At 46.4% G+C, this 24,149-nt stretch overlaps 2 protein-coding genes across 3 annotated transcripts in view; one reads left to right on the forward strand and one right to left on the reverse strand.

Moving 5' to 3' along the window:
* gpr146 (G protein-coupled receptor 146) overlaps positions 1–3,809 on the reverse strand; it is a 92,669-nt gene extending 88,860 nt beyond the window's left edge. The window contains exon 1 of the mRNA XM_078240180.1: positions 3,583–3,809. The gene's annotated coding sequence lies outside the window, so the exon portion shown is untranslated. The remainder of the gene's footprint in view (positions 1–3,582) is intronic.
* The window catches only part of chlsn (cholesin), a 352,112-nt gene that overhangs the window by 319,197 nt on the left and 8,766 nt on the right, over positions 1–24,149 (forward strand). For both annotated transcript variants that reach the window (XM_078240181.1, XM_078240182.1), the window contains exon 2: positions 14,893–15,098. In XM_078240181.1, the coding sequence (XP_078096307.1) occupies positions 14,893–15,098 (206 nt within the window). The remainder of the gene's footprint in view (positions 1–14,892; positions 15,099–24,149) is intronic.

Below are 24,149 nucleotides of genomic sequence, written 5' to 3' on the forward strand. Positions count from 1 at the left end.
CTACCATATATAGTACACGATCCCAGACTGAGGGGTCCCAGACAGAGCAGTGCCCTTTATACCTCTCCCAGGAGGCGGAGCCCGACTGGGATGTACCATAATAACTATAATACAGGTAGAACAGCCCAACCCTAACCCCGACAGTAACAAGTAGAACAACCCAACCCTAACCCCAACAGCAACATATATACAGACTCATAGTACTGGCCAGACCCTGGCTCAGTACTACCTGGTGGGAACCAACGATGGTTCACCACACCAGCTAACCTGTTTTCAGTGCTGTTGCTGTTTGCAGGATCTTGCTGTTCACAGACTGGCAGCTGCGTTCCCTACGTTACAATTCAAAGCTTGCCCCATCGGCTGGGAAACACCTGGGGACGTCCCGAGGTTGCCAGTGGCCGCTATAGAAATTCAAATTCTCCTTTCTGGCAGCTGAAGAGAAATCCCCCCCTTGTGATTGCAAAGTCGATGTGAAGAATGAGACGCTGGGAAGATAAAGGTCAAAACTACGCTGGTGAAAGTTTGCCTTCAGCATAAATACGGTGATCAGCGGGGATGCTGGAAACATTTCCTGTATGCTATAGCGGTGGTCTGCAGTTAAGAGCATCTGTTATATTCTGACTTTCACTGCTCAGATACTAGTGCACAGGCTTAGAGTGTGTTCTGTCTCTGTAGTGGGGAGTAGCTTAGAGGAATTCACAGAGCTTTTGAAATGAATTGGACCGCACCAAATTCGTGCACTGCACTGTGGCTGCGATTGCGATTTCTGATTCTGACGCCAGCATCCCTTTCAGATATCAAGTCCAAGCTGCCAGAGTGTTAATATTTTACAAAGCAGTCTAAAACAGCCAAAAGGATAGGCATCCAGATGTTCTTACCATGTTTTTTTGAAAGGGCCAATGGTTTACGTCACAGCACCAGCAAGCCAGAGGCCATGGATTCATTCCCAACATGGCAAATGTCGAGATTGAATTCATTAAATAAAGTAACATGCACTACTCTAAATATAAACGACCGGGCAAAATCCCCACCTGGCTCTCAATCTGACCCCCTCCTGATTCTACCCCCTCGCTATGTAGGGCCCCCCCCTCCCCCCCCCACCTCCAGGATTGTCCTGGAGCTGAGAATTAAGGATTCATCTCCTAGATTGCTGCCAGCAACTTGAGAGAAAAATCATCAAGGGGTCAAAGAAACCACCCCCCCCCACTTTCTTTTAACATTTTGTCGACAGCTGGTCATCAAAACAAAATGGAGATGGGGTATAAAAAGGGCTATTTGACCAGGTGTGGGCAGTTGGAGGGATGGAGGTCGTGTGAGGGAAAACTCCCGGAATGTATCAAACTAGAGTTGGTAACGCTAAGACTATGTTGTTCACTCTTAATGTCCCCTAATAATAGCCAAGCAAGCTATTCGACAGTCTAAAACGAATCACTACCTCGGGCTAAAAGGGACGGTCAACAAATGAGTCTTTCCTGGCCTCTCATATCCCATAGAAACATAGAAAATAGGAGCAGGAGTAGGTCATTTGGCCCTTCGAGCCTGCTCCACCACTCACCACCATAGAATCCCTAAAGTGCAGAAGGAGGCCACTTTAAAGTTTTAAAGTTTATTTTATTAGTGTCACAAGTAGGCTTACATTAACACTGCAGTGAAGCTACTGTGAAAATCCCCTCGTCGCCACACTCCGGGCGCCTATTCGGGTAGTCTGAGGGAGAAGTTAGAATGGCCAATGCGCCTAACCAGCACATCTTTTGGACAGTGGGAGGAAACCGGAACACCCGGAGGAAACCCACGCAGACACGGGGAGAACATGCAAACTCGTTTGGCCCATTGAGTCTGCACTGACAACAATCTCACCCAGGCCCTATCCCCGTAACCCCAAGTATTTACCCTGCTAATCCCCCTGACACTAAGGGGCAATTTTAGCATGGTCAATCAACCTAACCCGCACATCTTTGGACTGTGGGAGGAAATTGGAGCACCCGGAGGAAACCCACACAGACACGGGAGGAATGTGCAAACTCCACACAGACAGTGACCCTTGACCGGAATGGAAGCTGGGTCCCTGGTGCTGTGAGGCAGCAGTGCTAACCAACGCTGCCCAATCATCCAGCATTTTGTAGCAAAGGAGAGAATGTCCACGAATTGTAAATCGCCACAAGTTGCTGGATGATTTATTAGCCTTGCAAGAACGGGGCCTCACCCTCAACCTTCCGTCAGTTTGCTGAAATTGCCGCATTTGTGGATTGATTTACCTCTGAACATGCCGCAGAAAGTTAGGGCTGGCAATTAGCTGCATAAGGGCCTTTCGAATGAGGAGATGCACGTTGCCATTCAGCCTCCTGAAACAAGACAGACCCTGAACCTAAAAGAGACTCAGGAATGAGACAAACATGCCATTTTAAAAATGTCCAGTTTTCGGAGAGCTGGATTTTGGGTCTTGTACCTGTATATATTACAGCTGAGTCATGTTTTAATACTTCACAAGTACCTGACCAGGAAGGGAACACTTTAAACTCCTGCAGATACTGACCAATGTTAGAGATTTAAAAAAAATATTAATTGTTTTGCATCTTTTTCTTTACTTTAGTCCATTTTTTCCCCCTCTTTCTTTTTCTGGACTTGATTTGACTCTAATTCACCCTATTTCCTGCTGTGCCTTTTTTTTTGCCTCATTAGCTAAGGAGATATACAGTTGGCCTTGTCAGTCACCGAGTCCCAGATGACTCTTTGCTCTCTCTACACTGTTATCAGCTCATACCCAGAGCGGAAAGGCAAGGGCAAAGTGGGGTGCGCTGCGCGATGCCCCCATTCCAGCTGGGTCATCACGGTGACACACACGTCTGTCTGTCTGCTGGACCAGCTGAGAATTTGTGAGGGCCCTTGGGTGTCAAAACAGATCACTTGATCATCGATTCGAACTTAGTATTGTTTTTCATTTTGCTAGCCTCCAGGAGATCAGAGCTAATCCCAAACCAGCCAATCCTCTCTTTCCCCTATCCCCCATTTTCCTCCGTCTTAAAGACCTTGTTTGTTGGTTAGCAGAATTCCCAACCTATTGTGGGCCCCCCTCTGAACAGTTTGAGTGAGTTTAATGGACCGAGAAAGACTGTCACTTTTTATACTGCTGTCTTTATTTCACTTAAGGACAGCAGGGGAGCTGTCAGCACCTGTGATTGATCATTTGTTTGGGGAGGGGGGGGCAGAAGGTGATAAATAACTAGTGGCTGCTGCCCTGTCACTGGGTCTGGAAGACGGAAATGTTACAAACTGCACGTTTCCAGGACAGGGCACTGCTGAGTGTTGCAGCCAGTGACTCGAATCTTATCGCCACAGACTGAGTTTTAAAACAGCAAAGTACAGCAAACAATTAAATCCACAATTAAACATGCGTGACTGCAAACTGAAGTGGCGTATTAAAACTGCTTTCAAATTGCTCTGAAGCAGGTGGACAAGAACTATGCTACAGTGGTTGCCATAGAAACACTCAAAATAAAATGCAGTCAGTTTCAAGTTTTGGGTTTAAGAAGGTGGGGGTGAGGAGAGGAAGGGGGTTGCGGGGGGAGATCCAGAAAGACTTACCTTCAAGACGTTGCTCTATACCGTGTGTAGTGTGCTTGCTGGAGTCCTGCTCAGCTCTGAGCAACTTTAGCTCTAGCTGTTTTCACCATATTCCTCTGAGGCTGCTACTCCAGTCGATCCCATGGCTGGCTCACCATACTCGTCAGCCGCCGTCTCAGTCCCTTTCCTGGGGAAAGGCCATCCTGTTTTCCTCCCAAGCTCTCTTGCTCTCTCTCTCTCTCTCTCTCAAAAGAAAAGACGATCAGAGAAGGTCAGAGCACTTCAGCAGCAGCCAAACAGGGGCACAGCAACAATCCCATTTCTCAAGTCTGGCCAATGAACGATGTCACCAGCAAAAGGGAAAAGCGAGAGAGAGAGGGGAAAAAAAAGTTCACAAACTGTTGAAGTGTTCAGAGGAAGCAGATTGTATCAGCTTAGGATAAAGGTGGAGGGAGGGAGAGGTGGGGGGGGGGGGAATAACTCCTCTTTATTTCTCTCTCCCACTGCGTGACTTTGTGCACAGTGTGCGTGTGTGTTTTAAAAATATATATATATATATGTCAGCAGTGATTACTATAGGGAGGCAGGCTCTGGGTTGATACCATGTAATGTGTGCTGCCTGGATTTCATTAAAGCCTGAATGCATTGCGGTCACACCACAGAAGGCTTGTCTGGCAAGCTGCCTATTCCGTGGGCACGATTCCCAGAGAGGCATCTCAGATCTCAGTTTCTTTTATTAACCCCTCCACCTCCCCCCCCCCCCCCCCCCCCAGCCCCCCCACCACCCCTCTCCCCCCAGCTCCCTTCCCTTCCCTTCCCAGCCCCACCTTTCTAAACTTGCAAACAAGTCCTGTCAGAATGCTTACCTTGTGCAGGATACACCATAGGTTGCTCACTGACACAGGGAACAAGGTATGTCCCCCCTGCGCCCCCCCCCCCCCCCCCCCGCCTGTTTTGAATCCTTCTGCCTCAGCTTTTTAATTCAGACCAGCTCTTGAGTTTTTTAAATATTATTTTTCAAACCTTCAGTAGGTTTTATTTTTGCAGGGGGGTGAGGGTGGAGGAGGGCAATGGACACACGTTGCATCTGAGCCCCACTCAACAAGAGAGATGTTTTAAACGTGTTTTAGCATTTGAAAAAGAAACCTATTTGACAAGGTGGGTGGTTGTGCGGGGGGTGGGGGGGGGAGGAAATGAGCTGGCATTTTCTTGCTGTCAGAGGTGTTTGTGACAGTGGGCAGAGAGGGAAAAGATTATTAATCATCCATTTTCTTTTTTTAAAAAAAACAAGAACTAGGAAACAAGGGAGGAAATGACAGAGTGGAGGAGGAACCTTCTGAGTGGCAACAGTGGACAGGACTCTGCATGGTTAAACGAAAAGAAACACAAATATGCTTTTTTGTCTCAGCAATGCCTCCGAGGGGGAGTGGGAGCTGATTAAGAGCTCTTCGCCAAGTGATTGGCATTTTTATGACCCTCCTCATTAGCAAAGGATGCAGCACCTCCTTTTGAGAGAACTGCCGTAGAAAGAGCAGCAGTCAGGTTTCAACAGCTGGGGTTGGCAAGTGGATGGGTTGGCAAGGGGGTTTGGTGACGGGAGTTCATCAATACTAATATTGATTAAAACTTATTAATTAATGCCCAATTGTTGAGCTCCCACCCAAGGATCATTGTGCAAAGGATTGAGAAGTGATTGCAAGTCATTTGCTGCCCTCCCAACAGTTTGACGATTTTGGATGGCAAGGTGTGCACAGTGACTAGGGGACCATAGCATGTTGTGGTATATTTATTTAGCAGTTGGGTATATAATGCTGACACAGCCCCAACAAGCGGAAGCCCTGATTGTTAAAGACATGATATGTAAGTACTCACTGGGGTTTGAAATGGGAAGTGAGTGCAGTGGCCCACGGTGTAACACTCGCCCCCTGAGTCAGGTTTAAAGTTTATTTACGAGTGTCACAAATAAGCTTATGTTCATACCTCAATGAAGTTACTGTGAAAATCCTCCAGTCATTCTAGAGATTTTGAGCATGGGAGTCTAGGCTGATGTGCCTGGGTTGTATGGAGAGAGCGCTGCACTGTTGGAGAAAATCTTACACCAAACCACCCCCCTCCTTCCCCAATCCCCGTCCTCACAGGTTTCAGTAAAAGATCCTACAGTACTATTCTTAAAAAAGGAGCAGGGGCGTTCCCCTGGTTGCCATGGCTAATATTTATCTGCCAAACAACTTCATTAGAAAACAAATGATCTATTTTTTGCTGATAGTGGAATCTGCTGTATGCAAATTGGTTGATGTATTTCCTACACTATAATAGTGACTATAGTTCAAAAAATACTTAATTGACTGTAAGTACTAAGACTGTGAGCATTGGAGCATGCTGAGATTGTAAAAGTTGCTTTATAGGACTACTTTTCTTAGCTATAGAGTATTCAGAATGTTGCATTTCTGTGTATTAATCTGGTATGTCGCTATTACAGTTCAATATATTCAATATAGTAAAGTTTATTATACTATAAATCATAGCGTATATGTCAACCTTAGCTATAGAGTATTCAGAATGTTGCATTTCTGTGTATTAATCTGGTATGTCGCTATTACAGTTCAATATATTCAATATAGTAAAGTTTATTATACTATAAATCATAGCGTATATGTCAACCTTAGCTATAGAGTATTCAGAATGTTGCATTTCTGTGTATTAATCTGGTATGTCGCTATTACAGTTCAATATATTCAATATAGTAAAGTTTATTATACTATAAATCATAGCGTATATGTCAACCTTTAACGCACCCACAACTCCTTCCAAAAGCGTGGGTTGACTTGTACATCCAAGATTAAATGCGACCCTCCAATGTGGGTGGTCTCCACCTTGAGACATGAAAAAACAGCATAACACCGGTAATTCATATTGCAGTCATGTAGCGCGGTTATTGAATGAATTATTTGTACAAAGGTACTTTAAACCACAATCAAAGCATTTCAAAACCATCAAATTCATCGTCTTTGGCAGCCGAAACCGAGTTCACTGAGTCACCTGCGCTGCAGCAACGTGGGAAGGACCCCATCCTGGATCAAATTTGGCACTTTTGGTTTCGGAATCATCTCCCCACAACAAATCATCTTCCTCTCCACCCACTGATTCGGATAGTCTGCATTTTCTGAATGATCTGAAGACGCTTTGTGCACTAACAGCATCCCACAGTTTGATAATGAAACTGTACATAACATCAAGTGAGGTGGCGGGTGCATTCCACAGACTGTGAAGATTTTCTGTTCTTCATCCAGCCGCCTATTCCATTTGGCGCAAGCACAATCCTTGAATGGTTTGTTGAGGTGTACGTCCAAAGGCTGAACTACAGACGTTAGACCCTTTGGTATAAGTGCAATGTGGGGGTTATTTATTCACAGATGCCTCCTAATCTCATCGGTCATATGGGATCTGAACATGTCCGCTGTTAATGTGCGTTCTTCACATGGGCCACTGAGACACCGATTATACACATTATTAATCCATAACTGCTCCATCCTCATCCATCCAACTGTTGTCCCGGTCATGCACAAAAAGCCCCTGCTGGAAACTTGATGCTTGGCACGGTTTTGTTTGAAAATTACCTTAGGCTTTCTTTTTGTTTTATTGGCCACACAGGCGGATACCACCATGTATCCTGTCTCCTCATGCCTTGTGTTTTTCACTGGAACTTTCCACCCCACAGCTTGGCGACTGGGAATATCAGAATTAATTGACATTTCATTCATGTTATCGATGTTATAAGCACTCGCATGTCTGTTGATGGTGAATGACCGGGAACGGGGCGGGGGCATTGAAGTCTCTTGGTAGTCTCTGAGCGAACTTGCTCTTCTGCTGAAACACAGGGCAATTTCATTCCACAAAGCGGCTACACCAACTAACTGTTGGTCTGAAATCTTTGCTGGACTCAGGATTTGATTTGCCTCACGTTAAGTGTATATCTACATGTTGCATTTCTGGTGACGATGTAACCACTGACAATTTTCGAGGACTCGTTCCAATACAAGACTCTCAAGATCAGGACAATGGCTGCTCCCTGTTCTGATGGTGTATTTGGTTTTGGGCATCTTCTTCAGGGCAGATTCCTCCTCCTCCCGTTCTCACCCCAGCTTTTTCTACACATGCCGAATTCTCTCGCTACAGTTAGCTGGTTACAGATTGAGTAGGCTGACATTAACACTGCAATGAAGTTACTGTGAAAATCCCCTAGTCGCCACACTCTGTAGCCTGTTCGGATACACTGAGGGAGCATTTAGCATGGCCAGTGCACCTAACCAGCATGTCTTTCGGAATGTGGGAGGAAACTGGAGCACCCGGAGGAAACCCACGCAGACACGGGGAGAACGTGCAGGCTCCACACAGACAGTGACCCAAGCCGGGAATCGAACCCGGGTCCCCGGCGCTGTGAGGCAGCAGTGCGAATCACTGTGTGACCGTGCGCAGGTCAGGGCAGGGTTAAAAGCTCAGCTCGTTGGCACCCATTCAGAGTGTGGTTTGGGGGAGGCTGGTTGGGAGACTTGTTTCGACTCTTGCACGAACTGGGACAGGGCTACGTGGTTGGCTTGAGCCTGCTGGGCCACTTTGACAAGACACAAGATCGAACTGGCAATCGCAGAAATCACAAATGCTTCTGATGATTTGCCGTATGTGCTTTCCTTCAGGTCAGCCAGTTGTCTGGCACTCAGCAATCATGTTCTTTGTCCAGAATAATTCCAGATGGCAAGAAGACTCTCAGCAGACCAGCTGACAGTTGTGGCTGATTCTTCAAGCTTTGTTTTTATTATAGTCGGTGGCTGGATGTTGTAGAAAATGAACTGCTTATAATGATGTTATTATGGTGACGGTGATTAAATCTGACAGTGGCTATTTACAGCCTACTAACCAATGGCAGATTTTGGGGTCAGTTTACAGTCACCAAAGCTGAATCGTTTGGCGCCAAATTGCCATGCATGAGCTGAGCTGAGCAGACCACAATCACCAACTCCAGCCAGCTCCTCACCCTTGCCAAGTTAGCTGATCTCATTCAGAGCCTGGATGCAGAGTTGTGTTCTGACATGATAATCAGGCTCTCCAGTGCGCTCTGCTGGAGGGTTTGAGTCTGTGCGGCTGTCTGATATCTCGGCCAATGTGTACAGGCTGTGATAATTCTTTTGGCTGCTAAGACCTCGACATAGAGGATACATAGAAATAGCGGGACTCCTGCAGACAATCTGGGATTGCGCAGACTTGACCACACCACAGAATGTTCCAGCAGAGAAGGAGGCCATTCAGCCTATCGCCTGTGCTGGCTCTTTGAAAGAGCTGTCAGTTAGTCCTAATCTATACACCCTTCCTCACAGTCATAGAATCCCTACAGTGCAGAAGGAGGCCATTTGACTCATCATGCCTGCACCGACCAGAATCCCACCCAGGCCCTATTCCTATAACCCCATTTTCCCCTCCAGCTAGTTCCCTGACACGAGGGTCAATTTAGCATGGCCAATCAACCTAACGCGCACATCTTTGGGCTGTGGAAGGAAACCGGAGCACTCGGAGGAAACCCACGCAGACACGGGGAGAACGTGCAAACTCCACACAGACAGAATGTGCAAACTCCTTGTACCTGTCTAGTCATCCATAAGATTATAAGAAGCAGGAGTAGGCCATTCGGCCCTTTGGGTCTGCTCTTCTGTTCTGATTCTAACCCCAACTCCATTTTCCTACTTGTGTGCCCCTGCCCCTCCTCACGCACCTTTTTAACACTCGACACCCCAGTGTTTAACTCAGCCTTGAATCTATCCAATGCCCCAGCCTCCACTGTTCTCTGTGATAGAGAATTCCAGAGACTAATTACCCTTGCACAGAGAATGAAGGGGGGTTTAGTTTTTTTTGCGGGGGGTGGGGGGCTACCCTTAGTGGATTGGGAGGGGAGGCTGCCCCCTAAAATTAAAACGCCCCCCCTGCCCCAGTCTGACCATCGGAATCCTCCCTACCCAAGACCCTGACATCAAGGTAACGTTTGACTAACTGGGTAATCATAGAACCTTCGTAAAATTGGGAATCAGGATGGTGAAGGAGCTCTCCACTGGTTAGAGTCCTACCCTGCACATAGAAAGAGGTTTCACTTGTTGGAGGCCAATCCTCTCAGCTCTAGGACATTGCTGCAGGAGTTCTTTGGGTTAGTTTCCTAGGTCCAGCCATCAACAGCTGCTTCATGGACTTTTCTTCCATCATAAGATCAGAAGTGGGGATGTTTGCTGCTAATTGTGTTCAGTTCCATTTTTAACTCCGCAGTTACTGACCCTGCATTCAGCAAGACCTGCCCAAAATACAGGCGGGGCCAAGTAACATTCATGCCACAAGATTACCAGGCAACAAACATCACAAGAGACCTAACCATCTCCCCATGACATTCAATTGGCATTACTATCACTGAATCCCCCACTATAAACATTCTGGGGGTTAGGTAGTGGCATAGTAGTATTGTTGCTGGACTAGTAATCCAAAGACCCAGTATAATGCTCCGGGGACCTGGGTTCAAATCCCACCATAGCAGATGGTAAAATTTGAATTCAATATAAGTCTGGAATTTAAAGTCCATTGATGACCAGGAAACCATTGTTCATTGTCGGAAAAACCTATAGGGTTCACTAGCGTCCTTTAGGGAAGGAAATCTACCGTCCTTACCCAGGTCTGGCCTACATGTAACTCCAGACTCACAGCAATGTGACTGACTCTTAAATGCCCTCTGAAATGGCCTAAAAATCCACTCAGTTCAAGGGCAATTAGATATGGGCAACAAATGCTGGCCCAGCTAGCGACATCCACATCCCCTGAATGACTAAGGAAATTTGCCATGTCCGCTATGACTCTTACCAACTTTTACAGATGCACCATAGAAAGGATCCTTTCTGGTTATATCACAGCTTGGTATGCCTCCTGCTCTGCCCAAGACGGCAAGAAACTACAAAAGGTCGTGAATGTATCCCAATCTATCATGCAAATCAGCATCCCGTCTATTGACTCTGTCTACACTTCCTGCTGCCTCGGAAAAGCAGCCAGCATAATTAAGGACCCCATGCACCATGGACATTCTCTCTTCCACCTTCTTCCGTCGGGAAAAAGTCTGAGGTCACATACCAACCGACTCAAAAACAGCTTTTTGCCTGCTGCTGTCAGAATTTTGAATGGACCTACCTCGCATTAAGTTGATCTTTCTCTACATCCTAGCTATGATTGTAACACTATATTCGGCACTCTCTCCTTTCCTTCTCTATGAACGGTATGCTTTGTCTATATGGTGCGCAAGAAACAATACTTTTCACTGTATACTAATACATGTGACAATAATAAATCAATTCCAAATGAATAAAAAAAAAGCAATGACCAGAAGCTCTTATAGCCATACAAATATTATGGCTATAAGAGCAGGTCAGAGGCTGGCAACTTTGCTGCAAGTAATTCACCTCCTGAAGTCCCAAAGATTTTCCTGGAAGGCAGAAATCAGGAGTGTGATGGAATATTCCCCACTTGCTCAGATGAGTACAGCTCAAACAACACACACCATCCAGAACAAATAACTCGCTCGATCAGCAACCCATCCACCATCTTAAACCTTCACACCCTTCCTCCACCAGTACATAGGGGGCAGGAGTGTGTACCATCTGCAAGACGAACCATAGCAACTTGCCAAGGCTTCTTTAACTGCACCTCCAAAACCAATAACCTTTACAATCCAGAAGGACAAGGGCAGCGGTGCATCGCAGCATCATGTTCTCCAGGTCACACACCATCCTGACTTGATACTGTCTTGTTGTTACTTCACCATTGCTAGGTCAACATCCTACAAAATTCTCCCTAACTGCACTGTGGGAGTACCTTCAGCAATGCAGTTAGGGAGTGGTGGTGTAAGATAGCTACTCGAGGGCTATTCAGGACGGGCAGGATAATGCTGACCTTATTGGCAATGCCCCCTTCTCTTGAATTAATTGTTTAAAAATGTGGAGTGGAAATCAGGAGTCGCGCTCCCACAGAATGTTTTGAATTTTTATATTAAAGAGAGTCATTCTGCTTTTATTAAAATATTTTTTATACTTTGCAATGAATTGAACTTTCTTTTTATTTAAAGTCACTTACCAGCCCCAAGTTTCTCCCTCCTTCCTTGCCGAAGAACATAAGAACATAAGAAATAGGAGCAGGAGTAGGCCATCTAGCCCCTCGAGCCTACCCCGCCATTCAATAAGATCATGGCTGATCTGAAGTGGATCTGTTCCACTTACCCGCCTGATCCCCATAACCCCTAATTCCCTTACCGATCAGGAATCCATCTATCCGTGATTTAAACATATTCAACGAGGTAGCCTCCACCATTTCAGTGGGCAGAGAATTCCAGAGATTCACCACCCTCTGAGAGAAGAAGTTCCTCGTCAACCCTGTCCTAAACTGACCCCCCTTTATTTTGAGGCTGTGCCCTCTAGTTCTAGCTTCCTTTCTAAGTGGAAAGAATCTCTCCACCTCTACCCTATCCAGCCCCTTCATTATCTTATAGGTCTCTATAAGATCCCCCCTCAGCCTTCTCAACTCCAACGAGTACAAACCCAATCTGCTCAGTCTCTCAGTCACGGGAAGCACAGGTCCCGACTTCTCCTCTACCCCATTTTCTTCTCATCCCATTCCCATGTATCCTTCCTTCCTTTTTCCACGTGGTTCTTGTAAAGAATGGCTGCACATAGCCTGGAAACATTCCCAAATGGACTGTTGGACGTTCCCAGGAAGAACTCCAAAATTATAAACCCTGAAAATCAGTACAGGAGTGACCTGGCCCCTCCTCCATCACCTCCTGATGTTCTAACATGTCTTTTAATTTACAAAGTGGCATTCAGTGGAATTAAAGCGAATGCAACATTCAGAATTGGACACAAATCTCGGTTGAAAGGCTTTATTCTGAAATTTGCCCTTCTCTGGTTGCACTATCGGCTTAAGGGTGCTATGACCTACTATAATATTGAGACCTCAGTTGCTGTCTGTCTAAATCCTGTGCATATTAATCCAAATACTCAGTCCTACCATCAAAGGATTAGCCAGCAATTTACTCTGACTTGCACTCAAATCACGGGGCAATCCGTTCCAAACAGATTTGCACAGGTGGCTCCTAAATCCCATTTAACCTGTCAGCCAGGTGCTCCCATTTTCCAATGATTTACAATATAATCTGATAATGTTTCTGAAAAAAGTGCTATCCACAGTGTCCAGGCAGAACATTCGAGCATAATCCTCGGTCCCCAGACACCTTTTTAAATTTCATTTCAGCCTTGACATTTTATCCCGCCCTGAATCGATATTCCAGCTTAGCCAATCATGGAATCATAGAATCCCTACAGTGCAGAAGAGGCCATTTGGCCTGTCGAGTTTGCACCGATTCTCCGACAGAGCTTCCTACCCAGGCCCTCTCCCGTGCCCTAACTCCGTAACCCCACACATTTTCCATGGCTACTCCATCTAATGTACAGATCTTGGGACACTAAGGGTCAATTTGGCATGGCCAATCCACCTAACCTGCACATCTTTGGATAGTGGGAGGAAACCGGGGCACCTGGAGGAAACCCATGCAGACATGGGGAGAATGTGCAGACTCCGCACAGTCAACCACGGCCAGAATTGAACCCGGGTCTCTGGTGCTGTGAGGCAACAGTGCTAACCACTGTGCCACCGGGCTGACCCAATCTGCCAACCGTAGAAGTAGACGGGCCTTATAAAGTTGCTTGTGTTTGGCCACTTAATTGGCCGAATTGCCTCTTTGATGGTTGGCCGGCGTGTTTCCAACTCGCATGTTTGTCTGCTGACTGAAATATCCTGCAGGTGCACGATGACACTGGGGCTCCTGTCTGAAGTCTTCTCGCATGATTTCCCATGATTCTATGTGGGGCACATAACCGCCCGAGCAAGGAGATATTCCGACCATAGTTTTAGATGTTGATCTTTTTTCCTTACATTTCTTCAAGTGCCTTGAATTGCTGTGATATCAGTTGAAGATTACCTTTTGAACTTCATTCCGACGGTATTCATGTATTCATTAAATGGGTTAGTTTGTTGCAATCTCCAATTAGAATATGAAAGGCAGCTTGTTTAAATGATGACTATCATGATTCTCTTGCTGTTTTCCCATTACCGACGAGTTCTCATCTGCATTATTCAAGGTTCTTTTGCCTAATTGTACTAAAAGTAGCAGCTGATAGTCAAAATAACAGAGTAGATAACAGAGATGTGTTAATGGCCTTTTCTTTGTGGGATGTGGGCATCACGGACAAGACCAATATTTATTGCCCATCCCTAGTTACCCTTGAGAAGGTGGTGGTGAGCGTTTCTCTTGAAGCCCTGTCATGGCTGTAGTGAAGCTGCTCCTGCAGTGCTGTTAAATAGGGAGCTCTCAGGATTTTGAGTCAAAGACCATACTTACCTGGCAGGGGTGAACCATGATCAGGCAGGGGAAGAGGCTGGCCCATTGCACTTGGGTTATGCTAACACCTGATAGAATCCTACAACGCAGAAGGAGGCCATTCAGTCCATCGAGTCTGCACTGACCAGAATCCCACCCAGGCCCTATCCCCATAACCCCATGCATTACCCTAGCCAGTCTCCCTGACACTAAGCAGCAATGCAGCACGGCCAATCCACCTAACCTGCACATCTTTGAACTGTGGGAGGAAACCGAAGCACCCGGAGGAAACCCACGCAGACACGGGGAGAATGTGCAGACTCCGCACAGAGAGTGACCCAAGCCAGGAATCGAACCTGGGTCCCTGGCGCTGTGAGGCAGCAGTGCTAACCACTGTGCCGCGTTTGTGGTTTGCCTTGGCAAGAGTAGAGGAAAGGATCGGGGTAGCCAAAGAGGTTAAACAGAGGCTTTACCTGATGCAATTTTTCAAAGCCTTTTCCATTGTTTGGCTAGGATGAAGCGTTAGATCAAGCCCGGGAGGGGGTGCAATGCCTCATCCTGTCAGCTTCGATCTTATTTGATTGAGCCCAAGATGAGGTGCAATGTCTCATCTTGTCAGCTTAGATCTTGTTGGCCTCTATGTGGGGATCATGAATTGGGTTCAAGTTGAATTGGGTTTTTTGGTTGGGATAAAAATATTGAAAAAAACAGCCGTTCTCAACCTAGTGGCTGTGGCTTTGGGAACTGCTGTTGAAGGAACTTTGGCAAGTAGTAAAGAGCCTGATTTGCGTTAGAATCCCCAATTCTTACATGCTGCCCCTAAAATAATTAAGATAATTTCTTGGCAAACGACTCGGTTAATTCTATTGTTATGTGATCATCAGGATGTCGAGGAAGAACGGGCGGAAGTACCAGCGAACCAGGAAGAGGTGGAACTCACGGCAGAAGAGAAAAGAAAGATAGAAAGGAAACTGAAGAAAGAGCGAAAGAAGAAAGAAAAGCAGATGCAGAGAGAAGCTGGTGCATCAGTGGAAAAGGCGAAACCTCAGCAATCTTCCACGAAGGACCTTGCATTAGAATACCTGATTAGGTAAGAGATAACGAGCTCCTTTATTTTGGCAGACGTTTAATCAGATGAACTTTCTGCCAACCCTTTACTTAGTCCCGATGGTGTTGCCATTGGTAACGAAGGAGCAGCTGACCCCCGATGTAAGCTCCATCTGATAAATTGGCATTGCAAAGCAATTCTCACAAAATGTCTCGGGCAGAAAAGTAATCCAAAAATTACACAAAGTGCTTTTTTTTGTGTGAATTGTATGGCTAGGGCAGCAGTTACAGCTTGTTGTTCATGTTAACAATCCATTTGACCACAGGGCTCCCGTTCCAAGCAGTTAAAAACCCACTGGAGAATGAACACGTCTATTTATTAGTGTCACAAGTAAGGCTTACATTAACACTGCAATGAAGTTACTGTGAAAATCCCCTAGTCGCCACACTCTGTCGCCTGTTCGGGTCAATGCACCTAACCAGCACGTCTTTCAAACTGTGCGAGGAAACCGGAGCACCCGGAGGAAACCCACGCAGACACGGGGGGAATGTGCAAACTCCACACAGACAGTGAGCCAAGCCGGGAATCGAACCCAGGTCCCTGGCACTGTGAGGCAGCAGTGCTAACCACTGGGCCACCGTGCTGCCCACAAAATGGTTTGTTGTGTGGCCGATGCTTTACCACCATTGTCCTGTGTTCCATAGTGTGATAGGACCTATCGTTCCACAAGTGAGGCAGGCTGGGAGTCATTTGTCGGTGGGTATTAAAGATTTTCACACTAACAGAAGTTTTAGAATCGTAGAATTCCTACAGTGCAGAAGGAGACCATTCGGCCCATCGAGCCTGCACCGACAATAATCCCACCCAGGCCTCATCCCCGTAACCCCAAGTATTTACTCTGCTAGTCCACCTGACACTAAGGGGCAATTTAGCATGGCCAATCCACCTAACCCACACATTCTCAGTCAGGTTTTTCTATTTGTTAATGTGTGAATCTCAGTGGGTCTTTCTCTTTTTCTCCATGTAACTGTAAGAAAGGAGGAGCTTGTGTCTATAATAGCACCTTTCACGGCCGCAAGGGGTTTCAAAGCACTTCACACCTGATGAAGTGCTTTTGAAATATTGCCACTGTTGTAGTGTAGGGAAAATGCGGCAGTCAGTTTGCCCGTAGAAAACTCCTGCCAGCAACAAGGCCATCGTTGATATTTTTGCTGATATTAGTTGAGGGAGAGTTGAGAGTGCTGCCATTCAGCCAAGGCTGACACCGATCAGTTGCTTGTAATGTTTGCACACACCGCTCTCTGTGGTTGTATTCTAATTAGTTTGAGTTTGTACCAAAAATATGCGGGTTAGGTGGATTGTGTTTACAGTTTATTTATTAGTGTCACAAATAGGCTTACATTAACACTGCAATGAAGTTACTGTGAAAATCCCCTCGTCGCCACACTCCTGCGCCTGTTCGGGTACACTGAGGGAGAATTTAGCATAGCCAATGCACCCAACCAGCACGTCTTTCGGACTGTGGGAGGAAACCGGAGCACCCAGAGGAAACCCATGCAGACACAGGGAGAACGTGCAGACTCTGCCCAGACAGTGACCCAAGCGGGAATCGAACCCGGGTCCCTGGCGCTGTGAGGCAGCGATGCTAACCACTGTGCCACCATTGGTCATGCTCAATTGGTCCTTAATGTTAGGGAGATTAGCAAGGTAAATACATGGGGTTACAGGGATACGACCTGGTTGGGATTGCTGTCGGTGTAGGCTCGAAGGGCCGAATGGCCTCTTTCTGCACTGTAGAGATTCAATGAGGTGGGCACTTGTTGTTTGGGTGAGCAAATCAGACAGAACTAGCTGCTTGTATCCTATGAAATTGGGTCAGTGTCCATGAACTTTTTCCTCAGTGCACTGATCCAAATTGAGAGAGTCCCATCTCATTCTTAAAATACGGCGACCCTCCTTCACCAAGAACTCCTTTGACTGTGAGGTGCTTCAGGAGATCCTGAGGTCAGGAAAGATTTCTATAGAAATGCAAGCCTTGCTTTCTTCCTGTCTGAACATTAAAGGAGAGAGTGCTGAGCCAAGCACCCACACTCAGGGACAAGGATGAGAGCATTCTGGAGAAGGAAACAAAGAATACTCTTCTGAAAAACAAAATCCGGTTTCCAGGCTACAGATGCAAACAAAAGCTGTGGCAGGTTTAAGTCAGGTTGTTGATTAAATTTATTACAGTCCGCTCATAAATCACTGGAGATTTTATTTTGCTTTTGAAATAAATTTGCTGCCTCTGAGCTTGGGAGGTTTGTGACCGGTTTCTTACACAGTTCGTTCCCAGAGAAGCATTACTAATTTCATTATAAATCTCAGATCACAAACAGCCTGTTTTCCTAACACTCATCACAGTCATGCTATTGATTTCCTCCAGCTTGTTAAAACTCACTGCTTTTTAATTGGAATGAGTCAACCACCATCTACTTACCAATTTTGTATGGGAAATAAATGTTTGCTTCCACTTTGGAATTTCAGTGTCGTGGCAAGGGACGGCGCGGTGGCACAGCGGTTAGCACTGCTGCCTCACTGTGCCAGGGACCCGGGTTCAATTCCCGGCTTGGGTCACTGTCTGTGTGGAGTCTGCACATTCTCCCCGTGTCTGCGTGGGTTTCCTCCGGGTGCTCCGGTTTCCTCCCACGGTCCGCAAGACATGCTGGTTAGGTGCATTGGCCATGCTAAATTCTCCCTCAGTGTACCTGAACAGTTTCCTCCCACACTCCAAAGATGTGCGGGTAAGGTTGAGTGGCCATGTTAAATTGCCCCTTATTGTCAGGAGGATTAGCAGGGTAAATACGTGGGGTCAAGGGGATAGGGCCTGGGTGGGATAGAGGGGCCAAATGGCCTCCTACTGCACTGTAGGGATTCTATGTACCCCAACAGGCGTTGGAGTGTGGCGACGAGGAGATTTTCACAGTAACTTCATTGCAGTGTTAATGTAAGCCGACTTGTGACACTAATAAGTAAACTTTAAACTTTAGGAGGTGTACCCAGGGTGACTTGTAAGTGTCCTGGCCAACATCCCTCCACAGCAAGAGTTTTAACCACACCAGGTTAAACTCTTGCTGTGTTTGCCCCAGTCCAACGCCGGCATCTCCACATCACAACATCCCTCCCTCAACCACGAAGAGATCATCTGGCTATTCGCTGTTTAAGGGATCTTGCTATGTAGAAATTGTCTGCTGAGATTGTCTATGTGACAGCACTTCAGAAAGTAAATTATCGACTTCAAAGATCCATGGGAAAGCCTGAGGGCTTTAAAAAAATTATTTCATGGCACCTGGTTGTTGTTGGCTAAGCCAGCACTTTTATTGCCCATCCCTAATCGTACTTGAAAAGCTTGTAGTGAGCTGCCTTCTCGAATGGCTGCAGTCTGTGCGGTGTAGACACAGTGCTGTTAGGGAGGGAGTTCCAGGATTTTGACACAGGATATAAGGTACGTTGTAAATGCAAATTAGCCTTGCCAATGGTTTTCCACATTCACTCGATGAGTGCAAAAGACCGCACAGAAATCAGGAGGGATGGACATAGACCATCTGTGGCAAAATGAATGAAGACCAGTTCCAGATCAGTTCTGGTATAAATCTCACCCCACACAGGTTTTACACATCTTGCCCCCTCCCCCACCAATAGCAGATAACCACTGGACAGTTTGTGAGTAGGAGGGACCTTTCAGTATGTTGGCCTTGCAATCTGCCTGGGATCTATCCTGAAGACATGTGGACCAAGACAGGCCGCTGATTTCTGAAGGATATAGGGTTACCAGCCATGTCCCCTATGAGTGAAATAAAAACAAAAAAAATTACTGGAAATACTCAACAGGTCAGGCAGCATCTGTGGGGAGAAACAGAGTCAACTATTCATGTTGATCACCTTTCATGGTGGCACAGTGATTCGCACTGCTGTCTCACTGTGCCAGGGACGCGGGTTCGATTCCTGCCTTGGGTGACTGTGTGGAATTTTCACATTCTCCCTGTGTCTGCTTGGGTTTCCTCCGGGTGCTCCGGTTTCCTCCCACAGTCCAAAGATGTGCAGCTTAGGTTTGGCCATGCTAAATTGCTCGTTAGTGTCCAAAGATGTGTAGGTTAGGGGGATTAGTGGGATAAATACATGGGGTTAAGGGGAGAGGGTGGGCCTGGGTAAGATGCTCTAAGTCGGTACAGACTCGATGGGTCGAATAGCCTCCTTCTGCACTGTAGGGATTTTATAATCAGAACCCAATGAGGGAGTTGCCTGCCAAGCCTCAAAAACTAAGGTCCCACGTAAAGGAAGCAGAACATGCCAGGCACCCATTGGAACATTTGAGCAGGAGTAAGCCATTTGGCCCTTCGAGCCTGCTGTACCATTCAATAAAATCATGGCTGATCTAGTTGTGGTCTCAGCTCCACTTTCCTGCAACGCCTCCCGGTCCCCTACAATCCTTGTCTCCCTTGTCGATCAAAGATCTGTGTCACTCTGCTTTGAAGAAGCAACCCAGCCTCCACTGCTGGCTGGGGAAGAGAATTCCACACCAGTAACCTTTTGGGAGAAAGCATTTCTCCTCATGTCTGCCTCTTATTTTTAAACTGTGTCCCCTCGTTTTAGCCTTCCCCACAAGGTGAAACATCCTCCCGGTTCCCACCCAGTCCAGTCCCCTCAAAAAGTTACATGTTTGAATAAGATCACCCCTCAGCCTTCTAAACTCCAATGGATATAGGCCCAACCTGTTCAACCTTTCCTCATGAGACAACCTCTTCACCCCAGGAATGAGTCGAGTGAATCTTCTCTGCACTGCTTCTAATGCAATTATATATTTTTTAACATAAACTGCACACAGTGCTCCAGATGTGGCCCTGTACAGCTGCAGTAAAACTTCCCTACTTTTATGTTCTATTCCCCTTGCAATAAAATTGGAACTGGACTGCATGAAGCTGTCAATGCACCAAGGAATTGAGTCTTGATGTTTTGTTGCTTAACAGATTATAGTTCCAGAGATGACTCAGAAATCTGGTGTCGCAGAGCGTGGCTTGAATCTGTAAACTGTCCGCAAGTTGAATTTCTGATGTTAACCAGGCTACTTAATAAAGAACAATCAATGACATGTTGGTTGAGGCCAAAATGAATGAGTCAGTCACACCTCTGAGTCAGAAAACGAGGAGTTCGATTCATACCCCAGAGACTTGAGCACACAATCCAGTGCATGAGTGAGGAATTGCTGCACAGTCTGCTTTGTAAAAGATCCCATGGCAGCATTTCGAAGAAGAGTAGGTGGAGATCTCTCCGGTGTCCTGGCCAATATTAATCACCAAACCAACACCTGTAAACAGATTATCTGATTGCAGTTTGTGGGACCTTGCGGCGTGCAATTTGATGCCATGTTGCAGCAGTAACTCCGCTACAAAAAACCATTCTGTTGACTGTACAGCATTTTGGGCAGGTCTTGTGGTGCAGTGGGTAACGTCCCTGCCTCTGAGCCAGAGGTTCTGGGTTCCATTCCCACCCCAGGACTTAATGGCCAAGGAAAGTGCGTTCATAACACAACCAACAGGTTCTGTATTGCCCCGTAAAATCCTTCCAGCAAGCCAATGGCAGGTGCTAAGAGTGGGGGAGACTCCTTGCCAGCCATGCTTGATGTGGAGTGGCGCCCCGGAGCTGCTGGCCTCTGGCAACAACCTGTTCAAGGTAAAACCTCACTATGGAAACAGATGAAAGTCTGCCTAGTGCACCGCTAGGTGCAGGAAGAGGAGCAACAACAACAGCACCTTGGGACCTTCTGTAGGTGTGAAAAGAGGCTATATAAATGTGAGTTTATTCTTTCATTCCTCCATCCTCTCAGCTGTGGGCGTCTATGATTTAGGAGATCTAAAAAAGGGGAGGCTACTCTTGAAAAAGGGCCTTTATAAAGATGTTAACTATGGCAGCTGACAGATCTAGCTTTGCGCAATGGTTGAGAGAGATTTTCTAGATGTAAATTGAGTTGGGTACTTTTTTTTACAATATCAGACAAAGAAATCTGTGCATGCCTTGAGGAAAGTTCAAAGGGGCATAGTGGGGCTGCAGACTTAACACTTCTGAACATGCATTTATGCTTCTGCCACTTTTGCCACATATTCTTCAAAATATGCTTAATGTTACGTCGGCTCCCTAGAAGGAACTAATTTGTACAACAACTGTGTCACATTCAAGAATGAGCCCAAGGTGTTTTGGGGAATCATTGATGCAGAGTAGTGGAATGAGTTTATTAAATGGCAACCTCTGGGGTAAAAAAAACAGCAATTTCTACTTGCAAGTACAAACCAGTCTGAAAGGAATACAAGCTCTTAAGTATTGTTCTGTGTATTGTACTTTATTAGAATATCATTCATTTACAGAAAGTCATTGATAGACTTTCCATGACATTGGAAATCGATTGAAAATCTCCAGCCCTGCAGGAGAGTATACATAGAATTATGGAATCCCTACAGTGCAGAAAGAGGCCATTCGGCCCATCGAGTCTGCACCGATCACTATCCCACCCAGGCCTATTCCCTTACCCCCTCATATTTACCCCGCTAATTCCCCTGAAGCTAGGGTTAATTTTAGCATGGTCAATCCACCTAACTCGCACATCTTTGTAGTGTGGGGGGAAACCAGACCACCCGGAGGAAACCCACGCAGACGCAAGGGGAACGTACAAACTCCACACAGACAGTGATCCGAGGCCGGAATCGAACCTGGGTCCCTGAGGCAGCAATGCTAACCACTGTGCCACCATGCCGCCCTATGTACAGCAACAACTTGCATATGGAAGAAAAAGCCTGCTTTTATTTACGTCTTTTCGTGATCACTTGATGCCTCAAAATGCGTTGCAGTCAATGAAGTACTTTTGAAGTGTAGTTACTGATTTAATGTAGGAAATGCAACAACCAATTTGTGCACAGCAAGTTTATTGTGCAAAATATCTCATTGACACCGAGCCACATGAGGAGATTTTGGGGGGAATTCTCTGGCTGTTCACGCCGATGGGATTCTCTGGTCCCGCTGGCAGCACACCCCCTCTCGCGGGTTTCATGCTGGCTTGGGGTGACATCGATGGGAAATCCCATTGACAGCAGTGAGACCAGAGAATCCCACCGCCAGCAAACAGCACACCACCGTGCGCCACTGAGAAACATGGGCCTGGGAGGCGGGAGAATTTGTCTCCATTGGTTGTTCAAAGAGTTAAGTTTTATGAAACAACATGAGGAGGAAAGAGAGGACGGGGGTTTCGGGGGAGAAGTCTAGAGCTTAGCACCAAGCTGGTTAAAGGCACGGCTGTGAATAGTGGGGCGAGCGAAATTGGAAGTTCCAAAAGGCCAGAAGAGTTCTTGGAGGGTTATCAGGCTGGAGGAGATTATGGAGAAATTGTGCATGACCATATCAATGTGACCTCTGTACAGACCAATGTTTAAAATCCCAAATGTTGGTATTATCTGGGAGTTAGATTAGTTACCTGATTTTATTGGTTTAGTTTTGGTTATTTAATTAGTGGGTGGATTTGAACTGCCCAGTTCTTTACCAAAGTGAACCCAGAAGATTTTTTTTTAATGACTGGAGAATTTAGAAACATAGAAACATAGAAAACTATAGCACAAAACAGGCCCTTCGGCCCCACAAGTTCTGCCGAACATATCCCTACCTTTTAGGCCTACCTATGACCCTCCACCCTATTAAGTCCCATGTACTCATCCAGGAGTCTCTTAAAAGGCCCTATTAAGTTTGCCTCTACCACCACTGACGGCAGCCGATTCCACTCGCCCACCACCCTCTGTGTGAAAAACTTCCCCCTAACATTTCCCCTGTATCTACACTCCAGCACCTTAAACCTGTGTCCTCTCGTAGCAGCCATTTCCACCCTGGGAAAAAGCCTCTGAGAGTCCACCTGATGCCTCTCAACATCTTATATACCTCTATTAGGTCTCCTCTCATCCTACGTCTCTCCAAGGAGAAAAGACCGAGCTCCCTCAGCCTATCCTCATAAGGCATGCCACTCAATCCAGGCAACATCCTTGTAAATCGCCTCTGCACCCTTTCAACCTTTTCCACATCCTTCCTGTAATGAGGCGACCAGAACTGAGCACAGTCCTCCAAGTGGGGTCTGACGAGGGTCTTATATAGCTGCATCATTATCCCCGGACTCCTAAACTCAATCCCTCGATTGATAAAGGCCAGCACACCATATGCCTTCTTAACCACCTCCTCCACCTGCGGGGCCGATTTTAGAGTCCTATGGACCCGGACCCCAAAGTCCTTCTGATCCTCTACCGTACTAAGAGTCTTTCCCTTTATATTGTACTCCTTCATCCCATTTGACCTGCCAAAATGGACCACGACGCATTTATCTGGGTTGAAGTCCATCTGCCACTTCTCCACCCCAGTCTTGCATCCTATCTATGTCCCTCTGTAACTTCTGACATCCCTCCAGACTATCCACAACCCCACCAACCTTTGTGTCGTCGGCAAACTTACCAACCCATCCCTCCGCTTCCTCATCCAGGTCATTTATGAAAATGACAAACAGCAAGGGTCCCAGAACAGATCCCTGGGGCACACCACTGGTGACTGACCTCCATTTAGAAAAAGACCCATCCATACCCACTCTCTGCCTCCTTTGGGCAAGCCAGTTCTGGATCCAGGCAGAATTCTGGCCTGGAAACAGGATTGGTCTGTGAAGGTTCCTATACATCTCACTGGAAAACCCCTCCGCAATGAACGCTTAACCCTTTGATCAGCCTCTTAGAACAGAATATCTGTCATTACCCCAGTTCTGATTGTGGGATCTTGCTGTGCAGTAGTTGGCTGCTGCATTACAACAGAATTTGTTCTAATTACATGTTAGATTTGTTACTGAGAGATACAGTTTGATTCACACCCATACTCCAGGTCTATTCCTGCTTTTCTTAGTCTTCTTAGTCAACCTTCAGACTTACATCAGCATCGAGGATGTCTTGGCAACATAAATAACATGATGTCGAACTGTCAAACAATATATTTAAAGATTCTGTTGTGGCTGGCAGAGGATGAACAGAGGAGGTAGGAGTGGCAAGTTGT

Source organism: Mustelus asterias, chromosome 23 (genome assembly GCF_964213995.1).
Source record: "Mustelus asterias chromosome 23, sMusAst1.hap1.1, whole genome shotgun sequence".
NCBI classification, from domain to species: domain Eukaryota; kingdom Metazoa; phylum Chordata; class Chondrichthyes; order Carcharhiniformes; family Triakidae; genus Mustelus; species Mustelus asterias.